A 24,420-nucleotide genomic window follows, 5' to 3' on the forward strand; every position below is an offset into this window, starting at 1 on the left:
TTCCAGGCAGCGGTCACATTCACCGGGGGGGGCCGGACAGAGCAGAGCAACCACACTCTCGAAGCAGCAGATCCATTTCCTCCGCTCCGACTCCTGCCCACCCACAGCCACGATCCTGCCAGGATGGGGGGTCAGCCAGAGGCAGGGCCGTGACGTTTCCCCCGCGGGCAGACAATGCCCGGGACCTCGGCTTTGACAGGGATCACGGACTCAGAGCCCCCCAGGACTGTGCTACCACATCTCAACAGCTCACCAGCTATCAAGTGAATTACTAAACATAATCCCAAATGCAGCCTTGGCCCGCCCAGAGCAGGTGAGCAGAAGCCTTACCAAGCCACCTCTGGGGCAGAGGACAGGAAGAGCCCCAGAGCCAGCGGGAATTCAGCTACCTGAAATTCAAGATGCAGGCAGCATTTTGAACAAGCGAAGGCACGGAGCTGCAGAGGCCCCGCTTCCCAATCACCACAGCACCCGCCCAGCCCAAGCAGGAGCAGAGGATGCCATGGTAGGTGCTGCTTTATTTCCCACTGGGAAGAGAGAGGCCGCCAAGAGAGACGACCCAAGGACCGCAGGCATAATAGAGAAGAAAGAGGCAGGGTGCAGGACAGTTGTTCGGGAGAAGGGGATTCCCATGCACTTACCACGCTCAGAAGGCTCACTGCTTTACGGGAGCTTCACCTGAACGTCCCATTCTGCACTAAGTGGTATTCCTTGTTGCCAGCTGTAGGCATTTGGCTCCGCAGCACATCCTGAACAGTGGCAATATAAGAGCCCTCAGCTATCCACGCCAGATTGGATCACAGGGAGCCACGGTACAAGAAAGCAGTCTGTTGCTTCGACCCGCAGGGCTGTGCCGCATGTCTGTGTCATATATTTGGCTCATTCTCTAGCCACATTCCCCTCACCCTCCACAGTGCACATGCCAGCTTGCTTCCAGTTCCCTTCTGGAGACAGATAACTAGGTTCCTCCAGCAAAGAGGCAAGTGCATTTCCAGATATACAGTATGGAGGTAGATAGCACCAAATTTTACTTCTCTGCCTGTAGCCGGTGGTGTTGTCCAGCAAACTTCATGCCTTCAGTTGCCACCCTTCATGTGCATCTTTACACCATCTCACAGAATAAGCCTACACTCAAGCCACTGGATGTCACAGTACAAATACAGCATCCTATCGGGCTGTGACACCACTGTTTCATTCTTTCTCACAGATTTCAACAGAAGAAAAAAGGTATCACCAAATTAAAAGCCCTGTGTGTTTTCTGATCATGGGTAACACAGGGTGCAAAAGAGATCTATTGCTAAAACCAGACCTATTGCTGTGCCTTGTGGATACAGCCGGTACATTCCAGAAGGCAATAGCCCCAAGACTCTTGGACACAAGTCAGCTGCGCCAACTGGCTTAGAAGCAAAGGCTTTGGTCCTGGCTCGAGCCACAGACAAAGCGGACAGCCAGAATGCTGACCCTCACTGTAAGCAAGATGACAACATCTTCTCACACAGCAAGGTCTTGTGCCTAGGCTGTAAGGCACTACTGTAATACACGATTTTATCTCAGATCTCCGCCAGGCCATAAAAGGGTAAAGTCAATCTGTAGCAATAAAGGAACCGGAACTGGGACTACTAGTCCTGTCCCCATGCTTTAACTGTATCACCACCATTCCCTTTCCACAACCCCCTGTAACTTGTGAAAACATCCAACCACTGTATTACTGAGGCACAAACCCCACAAAGTGAACCCCAATTTCAGCGTGTCAGGAAAGAAGTCACACCCAAAGATTCAACAGATTTTTGTGCCTTGTTGTACTGGAAAACAAGAGTGAAAGATGTAAGCGTTAGCTCACTGGTGACCCGTAAAACCGAGATGTTTCAGTGCTGCATGTTACAGTAGTGGCCAAATGCCCTGGTGACTATGATCCTCCCTGGTGACAATGATTCCTCAGCATCTTCAGAGGGAGGACTGATCCTCCTGTGCAAGGTGCTGTATGCGCACGCAGTAGAATCAGTCCTCACTCTGAAGATGCTGAGGAAACACAGCTAAAGGCAATAAGTCATGGACTTGCTCAAGGATGCACAACAGCGAAGCTGTGAGAGCCACAGCAGCATCCAGAGCAGCGTTCCTGGCAGCAGCCCACCAGTGGCTCTCCTCACATGCAGCCAGGCACACGTGTTCCCCCAGGCACTTCCAAGCTGGTACTTTGGGGGACTTCCTCCCTCTCTCACATCTGCAACCCTGTGGCCCCGCTCCGTCCTCCCCCACCCCGCCTCTGCCTCGCCGTCGCGCAGCGGAAAGCCAGAGCCTTTCCCCAGCGCACCTCGCCAGCACGCAGCAGCGTCAGCTGCCGCCAGACTCTCTTCTCCTGCAGTGTTTTGGTGATTCCGCCGTTGATCAGAGTGACAGCTTTATTCCCCTGCAGCGGGGAACACATGCAAACGTGGCGGCGGCAGCAGCAGAGCCACGGAGGCCGGGCCGTGGGGCTCGGGGAGAAGGTGGCTGCAGCAGCCCAACGCTTCGTAGCAGAGCAGGGTTTGGGGCAGGCTCAGGCTTCACCCCTCCCTGCCCCAGCCTCCAGCCCCCCGCGTCACGCTGCGGCTGGACTCGGGGAAGTCCTGACAAGTCCTCTGTCACACACCAGGGTTCATCAGGACACATGGAGGCATTCGGGTCTTTTTAGTGTAGTTGGCAGCAAAGAGAAGCAGCACACACTCCCACCACGGCCTGGCAGTCAGCAAACATTTCCTTCCCACATTTCACGGTTTAAGACAAACCTTAAACCTCTCTTCTAGAACAGAGCTTGAAAATATTACATCTGAAGGCAATTAATCTGGAGATGTGGCAAGTGACCTAGCAAGAGCATGAGAACAAATGTTTCTGTCAGGTGCTTAGGACTTCATTGACAAAAATAAGAGACAAGGAAAAACCCGCTCTGCCAGGAACCACCGTGTTTTCCAGTTAACAACAGTTCCTCCAGAAAAACAATTTCAGTGGGTCCCTTGCCGTGGTTCTGCCCCTCGGGACAGAAGTGCCAGTCAAGTCCGAGTTACAAAAACGGCGGAGACTGCCAGGCTGCGCTTCCCCGTGCCCCCCACACCCCTCGCCCACCAGCCATGCAGGGAAACACCTCACGCTGTGAGCGACGCCGCGTCCCTCCCTGGCCGGCGCGGGACGAGCCCACAAGCCACAGAGGTGGACAGCGACCCGCCGCTCCCAGCGCAGAGAGAACAGCCATGAGGAACAAACAGCTTCGTGCTTCCTCGCCGCACACCTCTCACACCACCACCTCTGCCCGAGGAGGGGAGAGAAACGAAATCCGACATCTACAGATTCAGGCTCTTAAAAACAGAGCCGCCCAGCCCAGGCGGCCGGGAAGCTCCTCGGCATCGCTGTGAGCCGGCGCTTTCAGCTCCCCCACGCAGGCCAAGGCCCACGGCCACGAGAGGAGCGGAGTCCGGCAGCGCGGAAGCCGTGCTGAAGCCGTGCTGCTGACGGCAGGGAGCAAGGACCAGGTCCAGCAGGGCAGGCACTCCCCCCTCATCGCAGGCGCTCAGGCTGAGCCTGCTGCTCATGGCCGCGCCGGCGCTGCCTCAGCCTGGCTGAATTAATTTTAATTGGTGAGGGCATCCGCGCGCGCAGACCAGCTGATCTGAAAGAGCACGCTCGTGTCCACCAGCAGCAAGTACAGGCGCACGATCTAGCCCTAACACCGACAGCCGGCTTCTGCCTTCGTGTGGTGGAAGTGAAACGCAGGCGAGTACGAGTGAACACAGAGAACCTCGTCCTCTCATGAATTTTGAAAGCCAGAAACTATTTGAGTGAAAACTTCAGATCACAGAAGTGCAGACTCTTCCTACCAGTAAAAAGTGACAGTAAAGCTCTTCCATTCTCTACAAAATTCCAGGGGAAAAAGCCAGAAGAAAACTTTTTCGCGAAGGCCTTTCGCCAGACGCAGCGCGCACGCAACGCAACCAGACTGACGTGAGAACGAAGGAGCCGTCCGCACAGCCCACGTCAGCCATCGTCCGCAGCAAGGCGGCTGCCGCCGATACGGGAGGGTGAGGGAAGGGGTGTGATGGACAGTGAAACGGTGAACATATTCTATCTTCCACAGACAAAGGCCATTCCGAGACCTACAGCTTTGAGGCTTGTCTTTGAACAAGTACAAAAACAGTAACTCCACTCGCTTTTTCTTCCCCACCTGGATTTCCAAACATACCAGTTTTGACTGGAATTCTAGGTGAGACATTGCCAAATGTCATAGTCTTCCCAAGCAGGGCAGGGAGGAGAGGAGGAATTTTATAATAATCATCTATTTATATGGATTTCCTGTGCTATAAGCAGCCCCGGGTTCTCTCCTCTCTTCACTGCAATAACCAGTCCCACCAAACCGCTGGAGGTTCAGGACCTCGGCGCTGCGCGGCACAGGAGCCCCGGCGAGTGTCGTGCCGCGATGACACCACTGGAGTCAGGAGAAAGTCTGAGCCTGTACCTGCAGAACAAACATGTCTCTCGCTCCTTGATGCCACTTTTGCTTTGGCCATAGCCATGGCTGCATACTTCGGGGCTTACGGCTGGGGAATGAGACCCGGCTCCCCAGAGAAAGAGCAGCAGAACTTGAGTCTTCAGCGGCGAGACGAATTCCACGGGAATCTGCCCAGCTGAGGTGTGGAGCTTGATTCATACCTAAGCAGCGCGGACCAGTAACAGAAAAAGCAGTCAGACGGCTGAAGACATATAAGCAACTGCTGGAGAAAAATGGGATAAAATCTGACCCTCTGTTATGAGATGTACCCAGGTAGTTTTGTAGTGCATGGGGCGGGGAGAGGAGAGAGACCTGTTTAAAGCACAGGAATCCAACATATTTCTTGAGATTAGAACAGACAAATGAAATTCTAAAGTGAAAGACTAGGGGACAAAGTTTACAGAACTACTCATAAGAGCATCTGTCTTTTTGAATCCGAACTTGTTTTTTCATCTGGAAATTTTGATCAAGCCCAATTTCACCAACCAGGTCCTGTTCTTACACCATTTTAAGCCTGTAGGTACACTTCAGTTTGCAGGTTACAACAAAAGTTTCCTGACTATAGAAACACAACTTCCAAAGTTTTTGTAAAGCAGCAGTCAGATTGAGGTTTTTGTGTTGAAAGAAAACTCCTAATAGGTTTCATTTTTCAGGATGTACTTCTGGAGAGTATTTGCCTTTCCTTATGTTCACCTTTGCATAAGGGTGACTTACTAGAGCCCATGTAATATCTGTGAGGGTGCTGGATACAAAGGGCTAGACCAAGGTTTTAAGATTCCAAGTACTTTCCAAACCTAGGAATTCAAAACGTCTTAAAGCTCCCCAGGTCATTCATGTGACTAAGAAAAGCTGTAACTGAACAAAGTTATGAGCGAATTTCGCTGCGGATGAGGATGTTGCACAAGGAGAGCAGGTTTATGCTGTGGGTTTTACGCGCACACAGTGCCCTCTTTGGGTTAGCAACAGCACGTGTCCTTCAAGGTTCTGCCTCTAAACAACTTTTGAATTGATCCAAAAAACTTACCTCTAAAAACCTTTTTCAACAAAGCCCAGGATTGCAGTTTGGAAGGAAGTGTGTGGCTAAGCTGAGAAAGGCACCTCTTTCCCCTGGCGTTCTGTACAGGATTTAATCCGCTCTGAATCAAATGTTGCAAAGCTGACATCAAGCTGAGACTTCTTTCCTAATCAGCCTGACAAATCCCTTCCAGAAGGATTCCAAGGATGTTCTCATCCTACATCGCCTCTACTTTGCAAAGAGCCTCATTGAAGCTATCAGCTGTTTGCAGTGTTAGAGACGGAAGGTCGGAGCCACGGCGCAGGAGTATACAAACCAGCACGGCAGGAGAGACCTGCCTTTGGGATGCTTAATACAAACACCACTTATTTCTATGGCCAGGAGCTACAGATACACACCCGAGATGAAGGGAGCAGCGATGCGGGAGCAGCGCGTAGGAGCGGCTGGTGACAACAGGTAACAGCACCCGGCTGGGCACGCGGGACAGCCCCCAGGCTGCAGCTGTAGTCCCTGCGGAGCCACGTCCTCGCCCATCTCGGGAGTAGGTAACCCAGAAGCTTTCACACAGCCCAAACACCGAGTCTTGTCACACAGTCCCGCACAGGAGACACAAACACTCCTCAGAAGCTACGAGTTCTCAACTCAAGGTGATACAGAAGTTACAAAAATTGCTTGTAGAGGCTTAAATTCCCAATTGGACTGCATCACAGGAGATAAAACAGCTCAAAGACAACTAGACTGAACTGGTACGTCTGAGGAGAGTCCCCAGGCAAGAGTTCATTTAAAAATTTGCTAATGATGCTAGCTTTTGCTGGGAAGCTACCGAGATATCATCAACAGGAGATCACATATACAGTTTAACTAGCTTTACAAACCAGAGAGAAGGAAGGAAGGAAGAAGATTTTGTCCAAGGTGGTTTCTGGAAACCTTCATTTCCATCCTAACTATTTCCTATCAGTTCTGATTGCTTTTGTTTGCAGAGAAACACACACTATAAAAGCAAAAAAAGCTTTTCTCCACCTGCATTCCAAAGCACTACCTTCAGAAACAGGTAATTGCAGTATTTATTCAAATGCCTTCATGCCAGAAGAAATTGGCTTCTGCAATGGAGGGACTCATGATTTCCACGTTCTATCCTTGAGCTATGTGGAGCTTACACAGTGCTTGCTAAGTATGATAAAAGCAGGCAACGAAATGGGAGGCAGGACACAGCAGCCTTCAGAGGACAGATGTGCTGCACAGGAAAACAAAAACATAAATTAGAGGCCCAGAGTGCTGGATGGATGTCCCTTGCTGAGCCTGGGGTCCGGGAAGTCACTTGCTCTTGACGGTACCGTTGCATCAACAAACAGCTGCCATTCACACAAGACAAGCTAGTGCTGTGCCTCTGACCCGCACGCTGCAGAGTCCTGCGTAAGGCACCTTGAGGGCAGGCTAGACATGACAGAGAAAGGTGAAGTGAAAGGAGGGAGGATTCCTGCTTCATACATTTCATATGACATTTTCTTCTTCTTATGCTGGACAGATGCTTCCCTAGCTTTCCCAAGAGACCAAATGTAATGCTTAAAGAAAAGAGCTTTCTCCTGCTATGAGGATGATGGCTGTCCAAGGACAAGGCAAATCCCAAATTCTCTTCCTTGCCTTCTTCTGCATGGGATTTTTTAATATGAAAAAGATGGAAATTGATTTCCTCAGTGTCTGGGTCCACCGATGTACATAATCCCAAGGACTTGTTCTAGTGTTGGCAGTGACATCTAACAGCCAGGTTTGAAATTACTTGCAGCACTAACAAAACCCCAGTCCCCGGGCCAGCACACCTTTCCAGACAACTCACCTGGCCCACAGCCCAGTTCTGACTGCCCTGTTTTCCCAAGAGTGCCTTGAGGGACTGCAGGCGAAAGGAATTGTCCAGACAACAGCAGGCTGCCCCATGCCACTGTCCCTCCGGGGTTGCCAAGACTTCTCCTCGCAGGATGGGGTACTTCCTGCCCAGGACGAAGGAGCTGAGGGCCTCTCACCTCCCGCTGCCGAGGTGGAGGCCAGCAGCTCACTGTCTTGCTGGAAACAGTTTACTCGGTCTGTGTTGGAAGGGCCCTTGGGAAAAAGAGCAACTGTCAGCGAGCTGCATGGATCGTTCTGTCGGCTGCTGCTCCAGCTGCCTCCTTCCCCGGGCCACTCCAAGACAGGCGGGGACCCGGCCTCCCGCAGAGGCTGATCAAGCGGCAATGCTCCAGAGACAGCACCCGTACGGCACACCCGCAGCAAGTATGGCCAGTTTGCACACGTGTCATGGCTGGAGGCTACAAGACGCCAAAACACAAGGCCCTCTCACAGTCAGCAGGGAATACTGGGCATCAGTGTCAAGACCTTACCTTCTTCCTTGAAGAGTCTGAATCTGTCACTATGCTTTATTTGAACAGAGCATATTATGCTCTCATTGCAAAGAATGGCACAACACATGACCTACATGGAGCTGAAGGAAATAAACAACAAACCAAAAGCACTTCTTTCCAGCTGGCGAGAACACAGAGCTACTGAGAAAAGCAAGGTACATTCACCCTTAATTAGAAAACAGCAAAGACACAAATACCTGCCAGTATTACGACCAACCACGTTGGAGTGACATTCCTGGTTCAAGACGAAACACGGTATCTCAGGCTGTCTGGTACCTGCAACTTCACCTGTGCATTAAATGACATAGACGGGGGCAGAACATCCTTGGTTGCACCTTCCTGAAAACACAGGAAACCTTACATGGAGGAAGTTAGACATCTCTACCCACTCCCAGATGATTTAATATGAAATTCCTGGAGAACAATCCTAGGGGAGGAGAGTTAAATTCTAGGAACTCCAGCCCAGGACATCCCTTTGTGAAAGCTTTCACAATCATCGATCCCTGGACTCCTAAAGGCATAAATCGAAGCAGTGTTTCGTATTTCAGTCCATGTCGCTAACAAATAAGACTGGAAGTAGGTCCGGTCCCACCATTTCTGCTATTGGCAGCATATATCCTGCAAGAAATGCACCTGAAATGGGCTGACACTACAGCAAGAGGCATCAGCAAATACTGACAACTTCACTTAGAAATTCTACCCCAAAATCTTGTAAAATTTCAAGTCAGGGTGTCATCACTGCATCCCTTAAAACCCTAGTCAGCCACTGTTCACAACTCAGTTCAGAATTATTAGTACAGTATGTTTATATATAGTTATTGCATATTATACCTTATATTTGACAAAACGCACTTTGTTTCTATGCCTCAGAGTCCTGACTTTCTGAGCAGGGACAACGTTGCTAGCTAGGCGGGCAGAGTGTGCTTCAATCAGATGCAGGTCCCACAGGGTACAGAAGTTGTTAAGCCAACCAGAAGGAGGGGAGAGGAGGGACAGGAGTGAAGAAATGCATGTATGACCACCACAGCTTTTAGGAACAAATTTATTCCAATTTCAAACAGAGAATTTATTTCAGGAGAAAGATATGAAAATCAATTTCCATCAGATATTTCTGTAATAAGGGTTGTTGCCCAGCAGTCAGAATGGGGTCATTCCAAGAAACAAACACACTCCTGGACTGGAATGAGACAGTTTGGAGCCTGCATAGATCCTGACACTGGGCATCTTATTCAGAAACTCCTTTACCCTACCCTCTTCCCTCCCCCCACCCCAACACGCACAACAATACATGCATTGCAAATGACAAGGTTTAAAAACAGCATTTTATATAGTATCTTTTTAAATAGGGTAATGTTTAAATTGTCTTAAATCAGGATCCTATAATATACAAGTATAACCAAATAATTTCCACCACATTGGCACTTGTAAAGAGTCTCTGGCACTACTAAAGGGGCATTGGCACAAACCATACTCTTATAAAACTGGGTGCTGCATAACACACTTTATCTTTGCTGGACTCTAACAACCTGGGCTCTGTACAGTACAATACAATGGTCAGCACACTCCAGAAGTACTTTTTTTTTTTAACCAATAAAACACATGAAGAAAAACCATAGTTGAATGCAAGGCCAACATTGCTAGGAAGCAACAACATGAGACCAAAGAATCCAACTCCAGGAGAAGGGGAGACAGGCAGAAAGGGCAGGAGCTATCTGACACACTGAAGCAGTAAGGGACTGTCACTCACCAGGTAGCCAATCCACACAGAATGGTACAAAGAAATGGGATGGTCCTCTCCTCACTGACTTCAAGTTTCAAACTGGTTCAAAGAATGTTGGTTTCTTCAGCATAACAAAGACAAAAAGTGCACAAGGAGCAGAGGCTAGCCAAAAGACCCCTTCCTCAGACTCAAGATTCTAGATTCTCTATAAAGAGCCCAATTCCACCTCTTTTCTGAAGGTCAGTCTGTTGTTTCAACCGGCAGAAAGTTCTGACTGGCCTCCCTTTCAGAAAAAGATGATATAGGCAAATTTGGTTTAAGGTTTGGCACTTTTGCTAGGGCAAGCATTTGCCAAAGGGCCAGAGACATGAACCAGTTCTGCAGGTATGCTTCACTGGCCAAGCTGGAGGCACACAAGCTACTGCTTGCTAGAAAAGCATGTGCTAACACTGGTATCTTCTCACATATAGTATAGTCCACAGACAACTCAGATGATGTGCACAAGTCTGACCCATTCCTCTCCTAATTCAGAATGTTCTGGGAACTCATGAGACAGCCATTGCACAATATTCTCGCCTTCCCTTTGCAATAATCATTCACACCAAGTCAGTTATCAGGCCAAGAGCTACACCAAGCAGTTGCTCAGTAGGGTACAGCACATGCCTAAATCCTTGCGCCCATAGCCTCCAACAGTTCCCCACAAGAATGCAGATTCACTCTGCAGATCCCTCCTCATGTGCCAGGGCATCAGCTCTTAAAGAAGGGGAGGATACAAAACAAAAAAAAAAGTTTCTGATTCAAGTGGAAGTACCACCATCATTCACCTTGGAAAAAAAGACTTCTGGGAAGTTATTTCCAAGAACCTGTGTATCTCAGTGCCAGGTTTGTTGCTGGCGATAGTTGTAGTGTGAACCATTTACAAGAGGATCACAGAAGCAGAAGAGGCTGGTGCTGCCATCTGCTTCAGATGAGCAGCACTTAGAATACACAAAGATGATTATAAATTCCCTCTTTATAGGACAGTTTCTACAAAATGGATCATTTTGGCATAAAGACAAAAAAAGCAGTAAAATTGATGCAAAGCTGTCTGACACATGGGAATCCCTCTCATTAATCCCAAGTGTTAAATGCAGTCCAGAGCATGGCTAAAGAGATGCTGTGTTTCCCTCAGCATCACCACTCAGACAGACAGACTGGCTCTTCAACTGTTGGTCCCATGGCTACTGTTCCAACTTGATCTCCCTAATCCCTCTTAGCAGAGCTTGCTTTCTTCTGTAGTGCTCTGAGACATACAGAGGCTTCCCTTAGCTATTCTGGAAAACACGAGGGACCTATAAACAGAATTACTCAAAATTATGTCCCTCCATATTTTAGTGTTCTAGATCAAAGCATCTTAAGCATCTCAGACAGTTAAGATTTACTCTTACATGTTGTGCAAAACACTGATGTAGTGCTCTGTCTACAAAAGAGACAAAATATCAACAGCCCCCTTCAACAGTGCAGCTCGTCTACTGGCAGCCTGCTAGCCTTCATGGGGGCAATCTGGTTGATCCAGAGAATTTGGACCCAGTGGTACTTGTTGGAATTGAAACAGAAGCATTAGTGATGGCTAAACGATACACGTCCAGAGGTGGGTCAGTTTTCCCTGTTTCCTACTCAGTCCTCGCCTTGCCACTGCAGTTATCTTCCAGGCCGGCAACAGGTCTTCAGCACATTTGTTCACTTGCCTCAGTTCCCGGAAAAAGCTCACTAATGTGCAAAGGCTTCATATCCTTCTGCTTAGTGGAGATTCATTTAGCATCTAGAATCTGGAACTACTTCCACTCCACCTTCCACCTACACCAACAAACCCTGCTGTCTCTGCCTCTACTCTCCTGATAAACAAAAGTGCAACCACAGCAGGGCTTTCTGGATTCCACAGCAGCCGCATGCTCCAGCCAAGACTACTGTAGCTTGATTATCACATGCACCCTGGAGCAAGTGTGTATGCAAGCCTTCCAAAAAGGAGCCATACTCCTCAAAAGAGAAACACAGCAGCATGTGCCTCAGGGGAATGTATAAACAGGAGAGTGAGAATTGCCACTCCCTCCAAGAGCTATCCTCAATCTTTTCAAGTAAGAATCCTACCTATGTCCCAAAGTTTGTCACCCACCAACTCTGGTCCTTTCTAAAAATCTGCAAGCTGGACAGGACCAAAGAATTCTTACAAAGTCATTCAACACACTGGCACAAAATGCAATAAACAAGGCTTGTTTGCTACTAGCAGCAAGAAAAGAACTAGAGGGTGGCATAAGACTAAGATTTTTCAATCCAGACAAAGTCTGATGTTTAAATGCCACAATTACTCAGTGTGCTTTTGATATCTGCTGCATAGAGAAGTTGCTCACTCGATGTCATATACTCTACTCAACAAAACGTAGTTTCTCTCTGCAAATTGAGCCTTGTGAGCACGCATGCACTTATGGTATGTGGGGTATGTGTGGATGTGTGTGAAAAAAAAAAAAACAAAAACAAAATAAAATAAAAAAAGAACAATTACAGTCAGGCACTTCCCCAGGCTCAGCAGCTATTGCTCCAAGAGCTTCCATCATTTGTAGTCCATGAACAAAATACAGCAACACGTAGCAAACTATGTATAGAACATCAATAATTTAAAAAAAAAAATAAAATCACAGTCTCCATACCTTTTATAATTGATAAGAAAAAATAACTCAGAACTAGAACACATAAAGAATGGAAAAGTGATGGCTTTTTTTTTGTTTTGCCTTTTCCTTTTTTTGCACGATAGTTGGAGAGCAATCGCTCCTCCCCAACATTTCATCACAGTGAACCATGGAGCGTGTCCTGGGGAAGGGAAGGGAAGGGAAAGAAGAAGGGGGAGGAGAAAGCAGGACTAGCAAATTACACCAGAGGCACCCTATAGCACAAGGCAAAGGGACCAGTAGCATTCTGCACTCCCACAGTCCAGTGAATTCACAATCTCGGCTGGAAAGTTTTTTTTTTTTTTTGTATATATACCATGGGAATGAAAACGGGGGGGTGGGAAAGTGGCTAAGCAACAAAGGAAAGCTCAAGATGAGACTGCCTTAGCTGTTTGGCAAAAATTAAGAAGTAAGCAAGGTGCTGAAGAAATGAGGCATATCCCCGTTAACTGTGAAATAAAAGCAATTTGTTAAAAATATGAAATCAACTACTCTGTGGACAGAGACATGAGACTCCAGGATAACACTGAGCACTTGCCACTCCACAGATCAGACAATTTGCAATCATTACATCATCAAAAATTAAAACTTTTTTCCTGTCATATTTAAAATTTCTTTTTTTGTCTTTTCTTCACAATGAAGGCTCTCAAGGGGCAAGAGCAGAGCAGGTCAAACCAGGTTGTACTCCTTCAGGTTGAGCTGTAGGATGGTGTCCTTGACAGCTGCAAAGACGAAACGGATGTTTTCTGTGTCTGTGGCACATGTGAAGTGAGAATAGATGATTTTATCGCTGTCTGGATTTAAATCCACAAACATCTTGAGAATGAACTCACGGGCTGCCTGTGCATCCCTCTGCGGGCCTGCAGCAAACAAAGAAACCTGTTAATGGATTTATACTAAGTGCATCCCCCGGTTTGATCCATCAGAATAATTGCTATCATACTTGTTCTTATGGGTTATAGAGCTATAAAGAAGAAATTAAGATCATTTATTGCATAGAAGTCCCAAGAGCTAAAGTGTCTTATGCTTTTCAGTTATCTAACCAAAACCTACAAAAGGCATTTTTCCAAGTCTGAGAGTTTTGACAGACACTAAGGAATCATTTCAGACCATGCTTTGAAATACAGCATTTGGTATAACCCTGTATGTGCTGCGTTCACTAGATAACAGTGATATATGTTGGATATATGTAACACAATGCTCTCCTCTGGAGATGGCATGTATACTTCCCAATATATAGATGGATCTTATGCGATGGAGGACACAAGTGTATGTTTTGCAAACAAGGGTCATCTTCAGCCAACATTGCAGTCTGTCCTAACTGGCTGGTCAACTCACAGGACCTAAAAACTGGAATTTTTGCCAGTATTTGCTTCATATTGATGACAACTCCTCAGAAAAAAGTCACCTACTGATACTTCTTTCACAGTACTGGTGTTTTCACATTCTCCATGGCAAGGACCATCTCTTGAGAGGTGGTCTGATGGGCTACCTCCCACTCACAAGCCATGCAGCATCCCTGGAGGAGTAAATAGTTATATGAAAAAAATGAAAGTATACGACACTTCCTGATGTTGCAATTCTGTCTCCAGCTGTTAAGTTATATTAGAAGTATGCACTATTTGACTGATAAGCTCACCAGCCATTCCCAGTCTGCTGTAAAAATGTGGTGTTTTCCAACACTGGTGCTTGTGCTTTCAGACAGCAGGGGGCATGAAACTCCAGAAGTGGGAGGACAACTAATAAGGAGCAATTTCATCAGTCATTTAAAGCTGTTTGCAAAATGGCAATTCCTCCTTTACCTTGCATTTTTAAAGCACATAAGTGTTAACACAGAGTTAATACATGACAGCACTGCAAGAAGCGTGTTGCCTGATTTCATTCTCCTCTACTTCTATTTATTTTCTGCCCTGTACAGATGTGTTACCAGCCAACTTCAAATGCACTCAGATGAAGAGCCTGAAATGCTATTTCGGCCAAGGAATTTTGTTTCAGATGGGAATGCCTCTGTTTCACATAGATATTATTTTTCCACAACTGCTGATGGCACACTAGTAAGAATTTCGTGCTACCTGAGATTTTTCAGCACCATCATTTGAACTGCTTGGGTATTTGACCCATCAGTTTCTCAAAACAAGGACTCAAATCACCTCTTGATTACAGGGTTAAAATGCCCAGTATACCAGGAAATTGTCACCAGTTTATGAAATGGGTCATATGCACACGCATATAGGTAGGAAAGTTAGAGTTCCATTATTTAATACACTGAAGTGAACATTTGAGGTGGGTGGGAGATTAATTATTCTTCTTCTAGGGAAGATTCATTATTTGATCATTCGATCAGATTCCACTTATCTACATATGATTAAGGTATTTTTATGACATTTTCTCATTGTTTTAGGTATTCCTTCACAAATTAAGATGTTTTCCCCATCTCTAGATCTGAGTTTTCTTTTTAAAAAAAACCAAAAACAATTCTAACCAAATCATCTCCACCTCTTCTAGATATAAGAGTGTTCCTCCTTAAAAACTACTCACCATCAAACTCTGGGAAATAGTCAACAAGGTGGGAATATAGGATCTTGTCTTCCAACAGATCTTTCTTGTTGAGAAAGAGGATAACAGAAGAGTTTTGGAACCATGGATAAGTGATAATGGTTCGAAAGAGAGCTTTACTCTCTTCCATCCGGTTCTGAAATAAAAAAAAAGAAAGCCTTTTCACAAATGAGCACTAAGATGCCTTTCTGCTACCTACACACATACTCAGATCTGTATCAATCCAGCATCTCAGATACTGTACACAGAATACTTTGGCCCCACATAGGTTCTGTCTCAAGTTGCGATGGTAAATGGAAAGGAAATGCAAAGATCTGATGGACTCAAGCTTCATTTAATTGGCAAGTCATTCATATCAAAAGGCTTACAAGTAATTTTGTGCTTTGACAGTCATGTGAGAGGACTGGCCATGATACTTTGTGAACATGTTTTGTCTAGTAGAAAAGGAATACAGTTACCTAATGTTACCTAATTGCATTTTTTTTAATCTATTAGCAAGTGCAAAAATTCAGTATTACATCTTCAAAGGGACGAGTCACTATCTAACAAGACAGCAGTCACAGCATGAAATAACTCAGTGCAGAAGATAGGAACAGGTGATTTTTAGGAGCATGCCGTCATGTTGTACCTTCCAAGGCACACAGAACTCAGCAATTCCAGAGTATTCCAGTATTACTTGAGAAGTACAGATGATTTGAATGCACTGTGCATTTTCCATTCTCAGGGACATCATGACCCATTGAGGCTCATGTTCCCTTTGCAATAGGAAGAACTAAAGGCCAAAACCAACAACACTTGCTAATCTGACTTTGCACCAAGCACTTTGGTACCCAACCTCCAAGACACTAGAAAGATATTCTTCCTTTCCTTCCACCCTCCTGCAGAGTTCCCATTCTTTACCTTACCTCATTATCAGATTCCACCAGAACTTGGTCATATTCGCTAAGTGCTACTAAAAACATGATGGAAGTCACATTTTCAAAGCAATGGATCCACTTCCTTCGTTCTGATCTTTGACCTCCAACATCCACCATTCTAAGGAAGAAAAGTACATACAGCATCACAGAAGTAGCTGCAGCTCTCTATCTGAATGAAAAGGACCAGCATACAATGAGAACAAATGTGGTTCTTTACCATTCAAGTTAACCTGCCATGGGGATGTAATAATATGTGCTTGCTAACAAAACCATCGAGTTTACAAAATATCCCGTTCCAGAAATACATCAAACTGAAGAGATGGCCACAGGCGAGTGATACCAAATTCAAATCCCAAATATCAGCATTACCATTTTTTGTTGCATTCTGCTCTGGTTTGCTAAGTGGCAGTCCTGAGTCTGAAAAGACAAGACCTTCAAAACTCTGCTCTGTCAAAGGAGCAAACTATTTTTATTTTCTATCAAGGCATCTGCTTGCCTCAAAACTTCTCCTGTACAGAGAGCTTTCTTTAGTTATTAAACTTTTCTTAGAATGTGCTGTTTAACAGTAATGCACTTCAGCTCCTCAGTTTTAGGTCCCACCTGTATAGTATACGAAAATTATTTTGTCACTGACCTGAAGTGCAACACACATGGTTCACCTTTGCTAAAACCCTATACCTATTTCATAGGTCAGCAACCCAGAACAGGGATAGTAACTTTCTGCATATCTGTAACGGAATGGTTTAAGAGAGGGAGGATGCAGGCTTCTTTATCCCACTCTTGTAATGTCAACACTGCAGCAGAGAAGGGCAGAGAGCATGGAGGTACCAGAGAGCTAGGGAGAAAATTGCTTTGCAAGAGATGGGCATGTCATTAGGCCCTTTATGCCATGCTCAAGTGCTGGCCTAAACCTCCAAATACCATCTATTGCTGCGGCTGCATAAGCAGCAAGTATTGATGTCATCTTGAGAGCACAAGGTAGGCACAGAAAACCATCTTTGAAGGCAGATGCTAGGTATCACATACAAGGAAGTATTTCTGCACAAAAAGTGGTCTCTTTTTGAAGAAGAAATAAATGGTCAAAGTTGTTTGAGCTAAGCATTCTCAAAGGGAAACACACTTCAAGTCAAGCACTGCCCAGAGCAAGTTTCCCCCTCCTCCCCTTGGTGGCTTAAGCTATCAACAGTTCTCTCAGCTGCCTCACAAGCCACCACTTGAGCCCCAGATGCTAGCAATGCAATTCTTCCCAGGAAGGACACCAATTCCTACGAGATGATTAGCTGGACCTCAAAAGCATGTTCTGTTTTGCAACTGTCAATGCTTCAGCTTCAAGTTTTCCCTTAATCAGAATAAAATGTTACACTATCTCCATTACAGGAGCACCTGTCAGCAGATACTTCATAACATCACAGCACATACATCCACCTCAGCCTCTCAACTAAGCACCTGGACACTCTAAAGCAATCCAGAACTCATCCTTCCTGAAACCATATCACTCCTCTCTCAGTTCAGCTGTAACATAAATACACCTTCAGTACCTGAAGATAATATTCTCTAGGTCAAAGGGGTACTCTATGATACCGGTTGTAGGAACTCTAACCCGTAGCACATCTTGCTGAGTTGGTAGATATCCTGGGGTAGCAATACGATCCACGTCGCTAAGATAGCTACAAGAAGCACAATGAAAAAAAAACTACCTTAGGTTGCAGCATATAAATATACAGATTTAAACACTGCTACGTTTAGTCTTTCCCTAGCATAACAAGAAAGGCAGAAGTCACCAGAACCATTTAAAGCGTGATGTGGAAAAATAACAGAATACATCTTTGTGGAACAGTAATTCACCAGCCATCCCCTTTGGAGGATAAACAGCTACAGTAAGGACAACTTTATCAACTCTGTATAGGAGTGTGGAAGACAGTCTTTACTGTAGAGAAAGTTTAAGTACAGTGGATGCTATGTTTCAGAATCAGGTCTCATCTGAGGCTTTATAAACAAACTTCTGTCACCAGACTTAGATTTTGTTAATAATAAATCCATTAACTTACACATCCATATATACCTGTAGGCCAAAGGACAAACCTGAAGAGAAAGAGCAACACTTCATCTGCCTAAGATCCAGGACCAACATAAGTGGCATGAAGTAGAGATTCTAGCCTCAAGTCTATCCAAGCAGCAGATGTGTGAACAACTGTCTTTATCACCCACCAGAACACCTCATACCCTCATGAAAAGTAGCAAATGGTAAAGAATTTCCAGATCTAAATCTATCCCCAAATAAACATAGCTTCCCCCATCTCCAGCAAAGCTCTTTGCCTTTCTGGAGCCAGATTCAAACAAGCTACCAGTTACCTGCTCCCACTGCTATTTCATTTTAACTTTTCTTAAGGATACTTCTAGCTCTTAGAGGCAAAGTGCCTCTCTCACATGCCTATGATTTTTACCACAATACACATAGCCAGCAGAGACTGTGCAGCTTGTCTAAAACATTAGCAAGACTCATCCGCCTCAGTGAAAAAGATAGAAAGCACTTTAAACAAACTATGTAGTGAAATCTACAGCAGTGTTCCTGCCCTTTGAAACAAACTCTAGACTTCAATTAAAAAATTGGACACGTATTATTTGTTAGACCATCACTACCATCTACCAGTGCATGCCAGTGACTATATACTTACTATTTAGCTGAGTCAGAAAGCTGATATTCTCTTCTCCTGTCATAACACTCTTGTATTCCAGGGTCATTCCACAATGTTTTAATTGCACTTACATATGGCTGCTCAAATGTCATGACCTTTTCTACATCCACTTCCCGGATCAGCACTGCATTGGCCTGGAGATTGAAAAGCAAAAAAACCAAACCGAAGTCCAAAAAAATAAAGGTGTGGGGAGGTCAGGAGTCAGGAGCAGGGGGTACCAGTCACAGGCAGCCAAAAATTCTCAGATGAACTAAAAAATCCTTACATTACAATCCACATGCTGGTTGTGGATCAGGTTGCTAAGACCAGAGGGACAATGGGTAAACTGTACATCTAAAACATAGCAGACATCAGCAAAATTCCCCCAAAGCATCATGTGCTCCTTCACAGAATAAGCTGTAAAACAGCAGCAGGTTTCACATATCATTAGATCACCAGGTGTTTTGAAACACAGTGGTTTCCAAGGCAGAGAATTCACAGTGAAGAACCACAGACTGCTCAACTTCTGGGGAGGTTAAATTGCAGTCGGATAACAAGCTGCTCTCTCAGGTTCCTTACAAAAAAGTTTCTAAACTACATTTTGAATAGCAATAGAGGCATTGTTTCAGAGCACTTCAATCATGATCCCCTTTGACAGAGAAAATAAAAATGCCTACCCTACGATCTATAACAACAGGAAGGACTACAGTCATAACAACAGCCCGTGGCATCTGTGAGGTTATTATCCACACCAAGCTGCTTTTCAAAATCCTTGGTACACTTGCCACAGGTATAGGCTTCTGCCTATACCACCTGTGCCAGGAAAAATAAAAAACAAAGCCAAGTTCTGCACACGTTATCGTAAGTGAAAATTGGCAGATTATACCTATCAAAACACCTCCACCATGCTCCAGGTCAAGCACAGCCAAGGCAAGCTTCCTCACACCCTGCCTATTCTCATCACTGAGATTGCAGAACTTCTCTAAAGGCAAAAAAGGTGTTCAAACTCAAGAAGTCCTGGTGTACCATCCAGTCCCTATAAACAGTTATTAAAAATCAGCTCCAAGTTACTGTGTGACAGACCAGTTAAAATACAATTTCACTTAAAAATATTAAGGTACTAAGCATTAAAGAAGTGAAACACACCAAAAAAGTTTAATTTCCTGGTGCACCCTCATCCTTCCCATCCTCCCCCAAAAAAACTAAAATAATTTAGACCAGACCTTGATGAAAAATGTATTCCTGGAGCCAAAAATCAGTAAGACAGACTTCAGCTCAAATTATGTTTCTGTGGTTTAGACCAAAACCCTTCAAGAAAGGTACTAATCAAAGGTACAAACCTATCAGAAAAACTGACAGATTGCAGTTACAGTGATAACTACCAGTAGAGGTGTCTTTTGGGTCCAGCACGTGTTTCATCAGCTTGAAGTTCTGATGCGAATAGCAACTCATGTGAAGAAAAGCCCGACACATTTAACAATACTGAATCCTTGAAATGAGTATAAAGAATAAATCTCCTATACCCTATATAGTACCACAATCCCTTGCTCCCACCACTCGCTATGCAGACCAGTGCACAAACCATCCTGGGAAAGTTGCGCTATCCCTTAACACAACCAAGTGGAGTCAGACATCAGCAAAATGTCATAAAAAGCAGTCGTTAAGCACAAAACATTTATGAGAAAGAGTTCAGGGAGGTTGAGATTGCAATGCAGAAGGACACAAACAAACAGGAACTTAGGAGTCAAACCCTAGAATCTCCATTGCCTAAAACCACATGCAAAAATGGTCAGAAACTTACCTTGTTCTGTTCATATTTGTACAGAATCTTCAGGGTTTCCATGGCCCTGATCATTGACTGCATGGCAGTGAAGATGTTTTGGTACACCAGCTTGGTGAAGCCTTTTTTATCCTCTTCAGAGTAGCCTGAGCCATGAATTATACGCATTTGCTTAATGAATGTGCTTTTTCCACTCTCCCCAGTGCCTACAAAATGCAAGACAGAGAGTTAGCAGCCATCACAAGCAAGGCTTGCTACCGAAGAAAGCAAGCTAACATCAATCACATCATACCCAAAGTTCCTATTACTATTCCCAAGTACACACTACTTCCAACCATTATTTTAGCCACTTTCCAGAGTATTAAAAGACAGTCTGGATGGTCCTGCTCATGCCCACTATGAACCTAATAGCACAGAAGGAAGACATCTTGTCCTTTACAGCAGCCTTCAAAAGCAGCTCTGGTACTTATTTCAAATCTCACATTACAGCCACTCCCACACGTTCTGCGTCAAAAGGCCCTTGTCCGTCACACCTGACCTATTCCCAGATACTCCAGCAAGATGCTACAATCACAGCACCAGCCAGAAAGGGCCCAGATGCACTCTCAAGTTGGTAAGTACTGCAAACTGAGATGATAGTGAGTGGGCCAGGGGAAGCCTGTTTGCACAGTAAAGAGCAAATTTTCTTTTGCTGTGATTTGGCACAAAATGCTCTTTACCTTCTAGACTATGTGTCTTTTCATAGAAGAGAACTGAACACAACAGAAGAATTAACTCTAAAGGAGAACAGAGCTCAAGAAACTACTTGCTTATTCATCTGACACGAACCATCCAATCAGTGCATCTGCCTAGTATCCCAAACTACTGTGCAAACACAGTATTTGTGCTTAAGGACTGAAATAATCATCATCATTGTGGCAAGGTACCTCTAATACTGCTTGCAGTCTTTGGATATTATAGAGTTAAAAATAGCAACTGGCAGGGAGAACGGAGTAGGATGTTGCTTACAGCTGTCTGCACCCTGTCTTGACCCCTAACAGACAGCAGGCTGCTCAGCAAGGCTACTGGTTCCTTATTACACAGGTTTACTGCCCCAGAGAAGTTGGGTCTTAGAATAGATGGGAGGGCAGGACACACTCATACCAATGCCAGTGCATTAAACAGTGCCATGTTTCAACGCCTGCTTGCTACACAGTCAGTTGGGCAAGTCCTCCCACTCCTACATTCATGGCCTCAGAAAAGGGTCATTTAACATGTGAAGGCCAACAGATGATATCAAAGGACAGTGGGAACTTTCTAACACAGTAAGTATTAGGAAAAAACATCATCAAATAAAGTATCCGTGCCATTACAACAGCCTTGTTACATTCATGATTCAACTAGTATTATGGAAAGTACCCAGCAACTTCCATGCTGTTTCCACTACCTTTTGTGGAGGGGACGTATGGGTCAAGTCGTAGATGCAAATAGCATACCACCACCCTGCATCCCACAAGCATCAGCCTAAGCATATACCAGTGACACTCCTGTTGAGTACTTTTGTTCGATCTTCTAAAATTTGCTATTGATATGCAGAATATATTTAAAAAAAAAAGACAGCTCTTTTTAATACAGTGTTCCCGCTCACTTGACTACGGAGAGCAAAACCTAAAATGTATCACACAAGTGACAAGTGCTTTTGATCTCCAGTTACAAATAAGCATGCTGGCAGAGCCCTGGCTTTCACCACGGGAACCACCAGGTACTCACCGCACACTAGGGGACAGATTAAAACAGGATCTCATTCATCACAATACACAATTACTACTCATATGTAGATTCTCAATTACTCATGTTTATAGTGCCAGGCTAAAAGGCAAACAAATAAATATGCTCAAATAAATGCAGCAAGCACATAACTAGAAGCAGCATGTTTAAAATAAACAAACTCTCCCGGTATCCAAGAACTGACAGAAATTATGTCAGCATAGTTAGAAATTAACATTATAAACTCCATTAATATGCAGCAACTATCTCCATCTCAAACAGATAGCTCCACCATAAATGGGGAAAAAAACTAGAAACTGAAATCTTTTGTGGTTTTTCTCACTGTGGTGAGAAATACTTCCTTGTCTTTTACCACAGTGACCAAACTGAGAGGAAAAAAAAAAAAGAAGTGGTGCTTCAAAGCATTCCAATAATGAAAACATAACAGAAACCTCAGGACCAGCCATTCACTTATTTCAGAACTTAAGAGTTCAGACAGAGATTCTTCCTGTCACTCCATCATCACCCATTTTTTGGTGGTTGGTTTTTTTCAGTTTTGTTGGTTTGGGGGGAGGAGGGGTCTGGTTTTTGTGGTGGTTTGTTTGTTTTTAAAGATGCCTCTTGCTTTTACCTAGGCCATCAACAATACAGAACAGCACTACACCAGAACGCTATAAGCTCTGGAGGGTCTGGTATCCTACATTTACAAGAGCACAATAACCTTTTTTAACATGACAGTATTGAGACAAGGAGATAATCTGAATTCACCATTTCTTCTGTCAACACCTGAAAGCAGCAGAGTTTACAATAAGTTACTAATGACCCCCAAGTACCTGACAGGCACTTGTAAATACATCACTCAACAGTAGCCCATGCTTGATCACAAGTAATTTTTGTATAAAATATTCCTTCCCCCTCCCCACCCAGTAAAAAGACAAATGGCTACCTTTTACTAGAAGGCAATGTCCCATACCTGGAAATAAATTTCTTATTACCAGGTTCATCACTGATTAGCACTGTTATTCTTGACCCGAATTTTCTGTTTTAGGCTTCTGCAAACTGTCACTAGATGTAGCGACAAGGAAAATTACCAGAGTTTCTACAAGGCAGAAACTCCCTCCAAACACGCACTCTTTTCAGCATTTCGAAGATTTGGGAAAGCCCTCTCACTAGTATGATCACCAATGCTTGTGAATGTAAGAGCTCCACATAATAGGAGCAAGACAGAACAAATCCCTGCAAGCAGCAGTTATGCCAAGGAGGAAGAACACACATTACCTGCCACAGCTTAAGGTGGGCAGCACGCTGTATCCACTGAAAAGCACCCAGCAAACATTCTAAAACCAGGAGTGCTGCTTATCCAATATTAATTACCTCATATAGATTTTTTTTTTTTGTAAATCTGATGCTGAACCTTACTTAACTGTATCTTTTAGAAAAGCAGAAAGGGTTCTTGAGCAGTGTGAATAATAGCTAAAGTGAAATCTTTAGATCCAGTGGGATTTTCTTAACCCAGATCTATCCTATAGGGAAGCATGAGAGCTAGGGACACATTCCCTAGTCTACAAGAAGCCTTACAGAAACTGACACAGCATCTTCAAAGAGGACAGACATCAAGCCCTTAATCCTACCTTTCACCTGAAAAACAGCAACATATTAATCACTGAGGATTCACGGTGAGAAGGAAAGCCCTGGCCTTCACTTATCAATTATCACTATGCAACAATGTCAGCATTGGAGACCTCCAAAGAACTGCACAGACACGGCCTCCTTTCACTCGTGTAAAGTTTTACATTTGTTTTCACAAGGATCATCCTAATTCTTCACCTGTACCTTAATGGCTTGCCAAATCACAACAAACCCCAAGTGAATAAAACTATATCCATCAGATCTGCCTCACATGTCAGCTTCAGAAGATGCAGTATTCGAGACATAAAGCAGGACACATACACAAGCAATGATGAATCACAGTACCCATGAAAACTGTAACAAGTTTAAATTTGAGGGTTATCTGGACATGAACGTCAACCTCACTGCTGAAGAAAGATGTAAATGCCCGATATCTTAGCTAGCTGCTCTTGTAACTGATTACCCATCCCTATAAACCTTATCTAAACATGGAATAGTTATCCATCTGCACAACCGCAGAACATTACTACGTTTCCATCTGAACACCTACATCCTTATTGCTGCACAGGTGATCTCTGCCTCTGAAGGTAATGCTAAACACGATAACCATTTCCTCATCAGACACAGAACTCATGCATTCTTACTACTTCGTCTCCCTTCAAATTTGCTACACCAAGGTCCTAATCCTGCTGGCCCTCCCAGGACTGTGCAAGGGGAACTCTGTGGTTTAGGAGTTGGAGGCCAATTTTTTCACAGATGTTGACTCAAGGC

At 44.7% G+C, this 24,420-nt stretch overlaps 1 protein-coding gene across 2 annotated transcripts; it reads right to left on the reverse strand.

Moving 5' to 3' along the window:
* Positions 1 to 12,393: 12,393 nt before the first annotated feature.
* GNA11 (guanine nucleotide binding protein (G protein), alpha 11 (Gq class)) lies at positions 12,394 to 20,521 on the reverse strand. 2 transcript variants are annotated; one of them, XM_010297069.1, is made up of 6 exons: positions 20,296 to 20,521; positions 18,495 to 18,649; positions 17,358 to 17,486; positions 15,808 to 15,937; positions 14,885 to 15,038; positions 12,394 to 13,206 (listed from the first exon to the last, which is right to left on the reverse strand). In XM_010297069.1, exons 1-6 carry the CDS (start codon positions 20,440 to 20,442, stop codon positions 13,016 to 13,018), a joined length of 906 nt encoding a protein of 301 aa, XP_010295371.1. In that variant the 5' UTR covers positions 20,443 to 20,521; the 3' UTR covers positions 12,394 to 13,015. The 2 variants fall into 2 exon arrangements, with proteins under 2 accessions (XP_010295371.1, XP_010295372.1); XM_010297070.1 differs by having other exon boundaries at positions 13,091 to 13,206; positions 14,881 to 15,038; positions 20,296 to 20,467.
* Positions 20,522 to 24,420: the final 3,899 nt, after the last annotated feature.

The sequence above is a fragment of the Phaethon lepturus genome, unplaced genomic scaffold, assembly GCF_000687285.1.
Source record: "Phaethon lepturus isolate BGI_N335 unplaced genomic scaffold, ASM68728v1 scaffold61, whole genome shotgun sequence".
In the NCBI taxonomy this organism is placed as follows: Eukaryota; Metazoa; Chordata; class Aves; order Phaethontiformes; family Phaethontidae; genus Phaethon; species Phaethon lepturus.